This window comes from Setaria italica, chromosome III (genome assembly GCF_000263155.2).
Source record: "Setaria italica strain Yugu1 chromosome III, Setaria_italica_v2.0, whole genome shotgun sequence".
NCBI lineage: Eukaryota > Viridiplantae > Streptophyta > Magnoliopsida > Poales > Poaceae > Setaria > Setaria italica.
In genome coordinates, this window is record NC_028452.1 from 12909748 (window position 1) to 12920551 (window position 10804).

At 50.6% G+C, this 10804-nt stretch overlaps 2 protein-coding genes across 2 annotated transcripts; one reads left to right on the forward strand and one right to left on the reverse strand.

The window, feature by feature from the left end:
• The first annotated feature begins 1770 nt into the window (after window positions 1-1770).
• On the forward strand, window positions 1771-5427 carry LOC101765233 (receptor-like protein kinase HSL1). The gene is made up of 2 exons (XM_004961390.3): window positions 1771-4580; window positions 4679-5427. Exons 1-2 carry the CDS (start codon window positions 1871-1873, stop codon window positions 5140-5142), a joined length of 3174 nt encoding a protein of 1057 aa, XP_004961447.1. The 5' UTR covers window positions 1771-1870; the 3' UTR covers window positions 5143-5427.
• Window positions 5428-5441: 14 nt separating this feature from the next.
• LOC101765641 (hexokinase-5) lies at window positions 5442-10292 on the reverse strand. Its single transcript, XM_004961391.3, has 9 exons — window positions 9842-10292; window positions 8813-8963; window positions 8544-8726; window positions 7809-7883; window positions 7445-7600; window positions 7212-7310; window positions 6989-7119; window positions 6222-6303; window positions 5442-6140 (listed from the first exon to the last, which is right to left on the reverse strand). The coding sequence occupies exons 1-9, from the start codon at window positions 10138-10140 to the stop codon at window positions 5793-5795; spliced, it is 1524 nt and encodes a 507-aa protein (XP_004961448.1). The 5' UTR covers window positions 10141-10292; the 3' UTR covers window positions 5442-5792.
• Between the last annotated feature and the right edge of the window lie 512 nt (window positions 10293-10804).

A 10804-nucleotide genomic window follows, 5' to 3' on the forward strand; every position in this document is an offset into this window, starting at 1 on the left:
GACACGATGACAATTGTGTCCCTGGCCGCGAGTTTTTGTGTGGTCCTGCTGTCCTATCAGAAAATTGTAGAAGAAGGGAGCTCAGAACACATTGATGTTTACTTTTGGTACGTTTTGTTCCCCTGCTAAATGGTAGCACCCTTTACATCGAATGTGTTAGACTGATTTGGGGTATGGGACATGGGCCATTGACAGAATCCAGTGCGCGGATCGCGGCTAAACAGCGAGACGAATCTATTAAGCCTAATGAATCCATCATTACCAATGGTTAATGTAGCAGCACATTGTCAAATCATGGATTAATTAGGCTTAATAGATTCGTCTTGCCGTTTAGCCTCCATCCGTGCAATGGATTTTGTAAATAGTCTATGTTTAATACTCCTAATTAGTATATAAACATTCGATGTAACGGGTGCTAAAATTTAGCAGGGGAACCAAACGTCCCTAAAGTAAACCTCAATGTGTCCTGAGGTCCCTTCTTCTAAAATTGTTTGCTCGGCCAGCAGGACGACCACAAAGAATAGGGGCCAGGAGCACAATTGTCTCGTGTCGAGGAAAGGTACCTGTGGCATAAAATAACTGGAGTGGCTCCCACATGCTAAACTTTAGCACATGTCACATCGGATGTTTGATAATAATTAGAAGTATTAAACATAGTCTAACTACAAAACTAATTACATAGATAGAGTCTAATTCGTGAGACGAATCTATTAAGCCTAATTAGTTCATGATTTGATAATGTAGTGCTATATTAACCATTTGCTAATGATTGATTAATTAGCTTTAACCATGTGATAATGATGAATTAATTAGCTTTAATAGATTCGTCTCGCGAATTAGACTAGGGGTTCTGCAATTAATTTTATAATTAACTTATATTTAGTCTTCTAATTAGCAGTGTTAAAGTTTAGCGTAGGTTAAATAGCGATCGTGATGCAGCACACGAATAAGCACGTGTGGTAGTATGCCAGACGCAGTATCGTCCTTTCCATTTTCGCTTTCTGTTTGTCGAGGACTGGCCATGTAGTATTCTCAGTCAAAGCGTCAAACAACCAAACAGGGACCCACTACAAGCTCATCTTGGACTTTTCCGTTTGACTCGCTTTGGCTCGCCGCCTCGCTGTGTCCGTGAGATCGTGACCTCGAGCTGACGCGGCGCGCCAAGTTCTAGTGCAGTGGGTCCAAGTGTCAGGGGACGCACTGAAACGCACACATAGCACGAGCACGCCAATGTAAAAACGTCGTTCCATGCGGCAGCGGTAGTCGACAACGACTTGATTTGACACGTATAACGACTAAAAACACCAATAATTTTAACCAGTGAGCTAACTGGGAAATTGGAACGATGAATTTGCGACACCCACTGGACTGAGAGCTACTGATTGGTCTGTTGGTCATTTGAATTTCGGACCATCGTTTGCTGTCGCTAGTGATCGACCAACACCTAGCTGCAGCGGAATAGTCTGCTTTCAGCCAAGCGATAAACACGTTGCTAAGTTCGGTGAGTAGTTTAGCAGCCACATCGAATAAAATCATTCTCGAACATATCCGATCCCTTTCAAACAAAGCTGAATTTTGACCCGTCTAAACACCGAAGAAAACAACGTGCAACCGCCACTATCAAATGACACCAGCGAACCTCAACTCTGAAGCTTCCAAGCAACCATCACCCCCGCTAATCACCAAAAAGGGACAGAATAATTAACGCAAAAGGCTGCCGTCACCGTGCCCCGTTCCGGCGTTCCCACTACATAACAAGGCGCCCGCGCACGCTCCAGGGTTCACACCGCATCACACGGTCCGCGATGGCAGCCAACCACCACCGCACCTGAAACGCACGGCGGCGCGCGGCGGAACCAGCCCAAAGACCATGGCACGGTCGTCGCCGCCCGGCCACGCCTGGCACCGCGTCCTGCCCCTGGCGTGCGCCTGCCTCGCCCTGTTGGCGTGCCTCCTCCCGCGCCACGCCGCGGCGCAGCAGGCCGACGACGGCGGCGAGGCGCGGCTGCTCCTCCGTATCAAGAGCGCATGGGGCGACCCGGCGGCGCTCGCGTCGTGGACCGCCGCGGCCGGGGCCTCCCCGCACTGCAACTGGACCTACGTGTCCTGCGACGCGAGCGGCCGGGTCGCGTCGCTGGCCCTCCCCAACGTGACCCTGTCCGGCGCCGTCCCCGACGACATCGGTGGGCTCACCGCCCTCACGGCGCTCGACCTCTCCAACACCAGCGTCGGCGGCGGCTTCCCGGCGTTCCTCTACAACTGCACCGGCATCGCGCGGATCGACCTCTCCAACAACCGGCTCGCCGGGAAGCTCCCGGCCGACATCGGCCGGCTCGGGGGCAACCTGACTTACCTCGCCTTGGACCACAACAGCTTCACCGGCACGATACCGGCGGCGGTGTCCAAGCTCAAGAACCTGACGTACCTCGCTCTCAACGAGAACCAGCTCACCGGCACGATCCCGCCGGAGCTCGGTGACCTGATTAGCCTCGAGGCGCTCAAGCTCGAGAGCAATCCGTTCGATGCCGGCATGCTGCCGGAGTCGTTCAAAAGCTTGACGAAGCTAACCACTGTCTGGCTGGCGAATTGCAGCCTCGGTGGTGAATTCCCGAATTACGTCACGCAGATGCCGGGGATGCAGTGGCTCGACCTGTCGACGAACAGATTCACCGGAAACATACCACCCGGGATTTGGAACCTCCAAAAGCTGCAGTACTTGTATCTTTTCGCCAACAACCTCACCGGCGACATTGGCATCAATGGCAAGATCGGGGCAACAGAATTGGTAGAGGTCGACCTGTCCATGAACCAGCTGAGTGGAACCATCTCGGAAAGCTTTGGAAGCTTGCTGAAACTGAGATACTTGAACTTGCACCAGAACAATCTCACCGGCGAGATACCGGCGAGTATTGCCCGGCTACCGTCCTTGGAGTTCTTGTGGCTGTGGGACAACAGCCTCAGTGGAGAGCTCCCGGCGGAGCTCGGAAAGCAGACGCCGTTGCTGAGAGACATCCAGATCGACAGCAACAACTTTGTCGGGCCAATTCCGGAAGGAATCTGCAGCAACAAACGGTTGTTGGTGCTCACCGCCTCCGATAACCAGCTTAACGGCTTAATCCCGTCCAGTCTTGCCAGCTGCCCCACTCTCATATGGCTTCAGCTCCAAGATAACGAGTTGTCCGGTGAGGTGCCGGCCGCACTGTGGACGGTGCCCAAGCTTTTGACCCTGTTCTTGCAGAACAATGGACAGCTGAGCGGAACCCTGCCGGAGAACCTGTACTGGAACATATCGAGGCTTTCGATAGACAACAACCGGTTCACTGGACGGATTCCGGCGACGGCGGCTAAGCTCCAAAAGTTTCATGCCAGCAACAATCTCTTCTCCGGTGACATACCAGCGGGGTTTGCTGCTGGGATGCCACTGCTGCAGGAGCTGGACCTGTCGGCGAACCAGCTCTCTGGGGCAATCCCAGAGAGCATGGCGTTGCTCTGTGCCGTGTCGCAGATGAACTTGAGCCATAACCAGCTCACCGGCGAGATTCCGGCCGGGTTGGGCTCCATACCGGTGCTCAACCTGCTGGACCTTTCGTCGAACCAGCTTTCCGGTGCCATACCGGTGTCGCTGGCATCGCTGAGGTCCAGCCAGCTTAACCTGTCGTCCAACCAGCTCAGCGGCGAGGTCCCGGCGGCGCTGGCAAACCCCGCCAACGACCAGAGCTTCTTGGGCAACCCGGGTCTCTGCGCCGCCGCGTCGTTGGTCGGGAGCCTCAAGGGCGTGCGCTCGTGCGGGGCCCAGCCAACCGACCATGTCTCGCCGAGCCTCCGTGCGGGCCTCCTCGCCGCGGGAGTGGCGCTCGTCGCCCTCATCGCGGCGCTCGCCGTCTTCGTCGTCTGCGACATCAGGAGGCGGAAGCGGCGGCTCGCGCAGGCCGAAGAGCCCTGGAAGCTCACCCCGTTCCAGCCCCTGGACTTCGGCGAGGCCGCCGTGGCGCGCGGGCTCGCCGACGAGAACCTCATCGGCAAGGGCGGCTCGGGCCGCGTGTACCGCGTCGCGTACACCAGCCGGAGCAGCGGCGGCGCGGGGGGCACTGTGGCCGTGAAGCGCATCTGGACCGGCGGGAAGGTGGACAAGGGCCAGGAGCGCGCGTTCGCGGCGGAGGTGGACGTCCTCGGCCACATCCGCCACAGCAACATCGTGAAGCTCCTCTGCTGCCTTTCCCGCGCGGAGACAAAGCTCCTCGTCTACGAGTTCATGGAGAACGGCAGCCTGGACAAGTGGCTGCACGGCCAGAAATGGATGGCCGGGAGCGCGATAGCGAGGGCCCCGTCGGTCCGGCAAGCGCCACTGGACTGGCCGACGAGGGTCAGGGTGGCCGTCGGTGCCGCGCGCGGGCTGTGCTACATGCACCACGAGTGCTCGCCGCCGATCGTGCACCGAGACGTCAAGTCCAGCAACATCTTGCTCGACTCGGACCTCAACGCCAAGGTCGCCGACTTCGGCCTCGCGAGGATACTGGTCGAGACCGGCAAGGCCGACACGGTGTCCGCCGTCGCCGGATCGTTCGGTTACATGGCTCCCGGTACGTGTCTGTCTCGTGATCGTCTCGCTGATCCTGAATGCCAATTTCTTTCTAGTGGCAGGCACGTCAACTTATTTTTGTCACGCTCGTTCGTGCAGAGTGCGCGTACTCGAGGAAGGTGAACGAGAAGGTCGACGTGTACAGCTTCGGGGTGGTTCTGCTTGAGCTGACCACAGGCAGGGAGGCCAACGACGGCGGCGAGCACGGGTCCCTGGCCGACTGGGCGTGGCGGCACCTGCAGTCCGGCAGAAGAATCGCCGACGCCGCGGACAAGTGCATTAGGGACGCCGGGTACGGTGACGACGTCGAGGCCGTCTTCAAGCTCGGGATCATATGCACCGGCCGCCAGCCGTCGACGCGGCCGACGATGAAGGACGTGCTGCAGATACTGCAGCGGTGCGAGCAGGCGCACCAGAGAGCCGCGGACGAGAAGGTCGCCGCCGACTACGACGCCGCCCCGCTCCTGCAGGTGCAGGTGCGAGGAGGCAGCCGACGGAAACAGCTCTCCGATGCCAGAGTGATGGACGATGGCAGCGAGGGTGGTTTCGACTGCAACGTCTGAAGAAAAGCAGAATGAGCAGATGGCTGTAGGAACCCTGACCACCTCAGGTTAGGATCTAGGACGGGTACACTAGCAGCCTTGTGTGCAGTCTTAGGAGAGCAGACCAAAGGATAGGCACAGCTCACCACAAGCCAAGTAGCCAACAACACTGATGGACAATGCCACAGTGGCAGTGCCCTCCTATAGGTGCCAGTAGCTATGTAACTGCAAAGTATAATATTGAAGCCATGAAACTATGCACTATAACTGCAAAATATACAACTCAGTCATATATTTGAGGAAGCAGTGAAGAGAACACATGGTTAAATTCGTTCGTGTCCTCCTCTTTTATTGCCAACACAAAACGGTTAAAAAATTTGATTGGTTTACAACACCATACAAGGGGAAAGAATGGGCAGAACACGAATGGCATTGTCCAACCTCCATTTCCATGCTCCTGCCGTCCAAACATTTATGCCATTAGAGAACCTCCAAACTCACTCTATACTAGCTATATCCCACTGCAGAGAACTTGAGTGCGTCCGCAGGATATCCAAGAAAGGAAGCCGAAAATTTCCCCGAGGAGAGCCCGGAATATTAGGAATGTTTGAAGGGAAAAAAAGAAAAATGAGAAGCTACACTCAAAGTTTGATCCACGCTTGATTTCAAGACTAATCGGCCTCAGCATACTGGGAGTGTGAGGCTGCAAGAAGAGCAGCTCCAATGCCAGAGCCATCGTTGGCCAGCTTGGCAACCACGGAGGAGGAGGCCTCTTCACCGAGCAAGTCTGTAAGAGTTGTTTCTACGCAGCTGCTGAACTTCTTGTAATGTTCATAGAGCCCACCATCCAAAGCAATGACGGTCCTTGGCATTTTACTGCCATTGCTTGGTACTTTGTCCCGGCCTATCTTCTTCAGGATGCTGTATATACCAGCGGCGGCTAACCGTGCCCCACGCTCTGCAACAAGGTCGCAGATGTGTCGAGTAATGTATCTTACTTCCAGGGAAGTATCCGCGACCTAAACATGAGATAAAATATTTCATAAGTGATCAATAGTCACTGAATCTTTGTGAACCAAATTGGCACAAACAAGCCATACCCCCACAATATCCTTCAGCTTAGCTCCCAGAATTTTGAGGTCATGTGAGGAGTCATGATGCATGGCTGACATATCTGGTGTCCTGTGATACCAAAATTAATGTGTTCATAAAACTCGTTCTCTACAAGCATAAAATTCAGAAGTCTAATGTACTAAGCATAAAGTAGAACAGAAGAAATGTCACAAATACTATATTACTATTGGCACGGGGACTTCTACTTCATCATATTGCGAATATGCTATAAAGCCCAATCTATTTATCTAACAATCTTAGGAGTCATTCAAGGTGAATTTTTTATTTGACTCCAGACAAATAATTTATTAGCCTTGAAATAACAAAGCTATCCATGAAGCAAGGTGTATCTAGCCACACAATTTCTCATGCCATCCAGCTAGTTATTCAATATTTGCAGCATATCAAAGACCAAGTATAGAATTGCAACAGCTTATAATGAGACAGAGAGTTGACTATAAATATTCTGTCATGTCGCCTTCTTTAAATTACTTATTGATGTGACATGTAGCTTGACAAGAGACGCAACTTCCCTGTCTATTCAAGTATGACTTCATTGCCACAAACTAAAAAATATCATGGGAAAAGACGCCAAACTCTTGATGTCAGATGTGTTAACATTCAATGTAGATGATCATGGAAGTCAAGAAAACTTTTAACCAGCTGGGTGGCCAATGAAAGAAAGAAAAACTGACTTTTCCATACCAGGAAACAGGCATGGACAGTTTGGTGACAATAGATCAAGAAAGCATACCTCAGTACAAATGGCTGCTCCAGCTTAGATGGTACAACATCCCCAAACAGGGAAGCATCATGCGCCAACTTCAGTAAAATTCTTCGCACAATCTCTCCTAGATACATGCCGGAAATCAATTTTTCGTATATCTGTCAGAAAGCATATACAAGTCAGCCACATATATTCACACAGTTTGCCTAAAGAAAGAAAAAGGGAAAGTAAACGACCAGGCTGACAATACCTGTTCTCCAGGGTTCAAACTTTCGAAGTCCATGGCTTTATCGTATTCTGAAAGAGGAAGCTTGTCGGATTTGAAGCTCCCCCATTCCGTATTAATTACCTAAAAGCACCCACAATATTTTCAAGGTTACTACATGTTTCTCATGTGGGGTGAATTCTACAACAGTGAAATACAGTGCATATAATGGTTCCATAACTTTGTTATTCCCAGTAATAAGGAATTCGAGAACTAACCATGTTCCCAGATTTAGGAAGTAACCCAGTCCATTTAGGAATTGCATTTGCATGCTCCACATATGCTGCATTTGTACCAGTGCCCAATATTACAGCTGCAACTACATCGTTATCCATATATCTTCCACCAGCCAATGTGCCAACCGTATCATTAACCTACAAAATATCAATACTCAGTCTAAATATTAGAATTTAAAAAGTATCTGAAAGAAAATTTTTGCATCATTCACCATTTTTTACATTTGTCAACAGGAAAAACAGCTAAAATAAACTTAGCATCACGAATTTACCATATGAAGAAACTAGCAATGTTTTCAACACAATGATGTTGTGCAAAATTTGAATAAAACCTATAGTTACTTACCAACGCCGTAACTTTCATATCTAGCCCCTGCCTCTCCATGGCCTTGCTCAACTCAGACACAACATCTTCACCAACCTGATTCCAAGGCAATAAAATATCCAAATCAAACAATTGTTTTATTAAAGGACACTTGACAACTAACACAGACATCATTCAACAGATAGACATGATATTCTTTTAGAGTCTAAGAAATGTGCTTCCAAGATAACATCAATTTACTTTTAAGAGAAAAATTGTTTGATCATAATCTATATGGAAAGCAAAAGGAGCCGAGCAGGTAAGTTTGTTTAAAGGTAAGTAATTCAACATGAATCACATTAAAATAAAGATAACAATCAAACATCAAGCTGGCATATCTGCTACAAAATTCTAGTGTAACTGAAATCATGTCCCTCCAGAAATGAGGAAATGCCCGAGTTTCTACTTTGTATTAAACCAAATTCTATACTAGAAAAATGTAGGAAAAACTACGTATTATATCTTTGCAGAAGGCCAATGTGGTCATGACTTCAAGCACTCTAACCTGGTGGTAGACACAAAGATATATGGGTACCCTTAGAATTGGGTTTAACAAGGAAATATTCAATAGAAATTCATGTACTATTAAGAAATCTCACTTCAATCCCAGCTTACAAAACTACAGATTCATGTACTATTAAGAAATCTCACTTCAATCCCAGCTTACAAAACTACAGAAAGGTGTTCGATTGATGGGGTTATGTAAAAGTATTTTACCATGCCATTGACGGAAAAGCCCTTTGTCCACTTGATGAGTGTTCCTGATGATATTGATGTTTGGTTCACTGGGAAGGAAAAGGTGAAACCAAGTTCTCTCTGCCGACCCTCTGGGAGGTGGAAATCTTCACCTTCAGTGTCGACAAATTTAGCCAATGCAGCAGCAATAAAATCGAATAGTTCCTGCATCGATAATTCAAGATACATAAAGCAAGCAGCGACAATAACGTACAACTTTAAGAAAATAAAAACAGAATATGAGTACTCACCAAGGAAGTCCCGACCATCAGATGTGGTGGAATGGAAACCTCCTCATACTGTTGTTTGACAACACGTTTCTCCCTTCCTCCTAGTTGGACTCGCAGCACACGGAAGTTTGTGCCTCCAAGATCCAGTGCGTAAAACAGTCCATGTTCATCTCTGCAGAAGCAGGACCTAGATGATTAATGAATGAAGTGCAACACGAGTGTTGGAGTTAATATTCTGCACCCATGAGTGGATTGCCTGAACAAACTGGTGGTGAAAGAATCATTATACTTAATAACCTTCATCTCTCTGAACATGACTGTGACAATTTGACTACAAATACAGATATTGCTTCTTGAGAGCATAATGATTCTACCAATTTATTGCACCAGATAAGTTCAGTTAGTGGATATAATAATTGGTCAAACTGCTAAAAGAAACTACAAGGCACGACGACCACAAATATTCACATTTCTACAGAACAAATATAGATGGAGTGGGAGTAAATCTAATATATATGTGCCCATAAACTAGCAGTTAAGCATCAACGCCCACAATTGCATTGCAAACAGCCAAACACCATACCCAACTCGTCAAAATTCCATCTTGTTTGACGTACCAAAACCGGTGCCTTCTCAAGGATTTCTGTGACAGCGGAGTTGTAACTAGCGATCTACGAGGCCACACACATCGAAAGCTCATGCATCAACGATAATCCACAGTTTAGCAGATGAGTCACGAAGAACCAAAGGAAGATCAGGTAGGAGGGGAGTATCCCCAATGCCGCTTAATCACGACAAGCGCAACCTCTCCGTAAAAATCACAACAAATTCGCGGATCTCCACCCATTTACCAAAAGTCAGCCCATTCTAAGCAAAACAAGGAAAAAAAATCCCCGCGCTTATGCGATCAATAACGCACGTCCAGTCCAGATCACGTCCGTATGCTACCTTTCCAGAGAAGCAGGCATCTCTGCGATCAGCACAGATCAAAGCCCAAACGAAAGGAAAGGAAAGGAGAAAGCGGGATCAGATCGGAGAAAAGCCCTTTACCCGGTGGGGAGATTGTCGACGTAGCTGATGAGCATCTTGAGCTGCGCGTGGATGTCCGCGCGCAGGCCGCGCTCCATCTCGGTGACCATGGCGTCCGCGATGCTCCGCAGCAGCGCGGTGGGCGTGGCGAGGCTGCGCTCCACCTCCTCGATCACGGCCGCCGCCCGCCTCTTCCTGTCCGCGTCCGCGGACCCCAGCAGCTCGGCATCGCGCCGGCGCCGCCTGCGCGCCAGCACGACGGCCACACCCACGGCCGCGCACACCACCACCGCCGTGCCCACCGCCGCGGCCTTCCCCATCACTGCCGATCCCGATCCCCCACCTCGCGCCCGCGCCCTTGGATGGAGGGACCGATCCGAGCGCCGCAGGGACTCCGCGTTCCGGATCCGAGGCCAACACCCAGTGGATCACCTCTCCGTTCCTGCCCCGGCCGCGTAGGAGGAGGAGGATGGGGAGCCACTGGCACGGGCGTTTTTAACCGGTAGCCAACCACCCCTCGGCTTTCCGGAATTCACGGGTCCACCCTCGGATTCGGACGGCCGGGATGCGCCCGTGGTCGAGCTGGACGGGCCGGATCGGAGCGTGGGGTAAACGGATCTGGGGGGCCTGCCTGGTAGTGTAGCCTCGGGGATGAGAGGATATGTGCTAATTACTGGATGGGCATGAGATTAGTTGGAGGATGGAAACAGATAAGCGATTGTTTCCGCAAGAAATGTCCCACCAAACAATCGGGTGGCCCGTCGTGCTTGCCAGTAGACAATGACTGGTGGGTCCAGGTAAGCCGAGGCCCACGCATCAGGGGGCGTGATAGGGGTTGCGTTAGGCCGCTGAGCCCAAATCGGAAGGTAATTAGATAGGGATACAGCATTGAAAGCGGGGGATCTCATCCACGTGCACGGGCCGGGCCCAGCGGAGATTCCTGACGTGAGGACGGGATGTCTCGAGGGCCTCTTGGAGATTCGT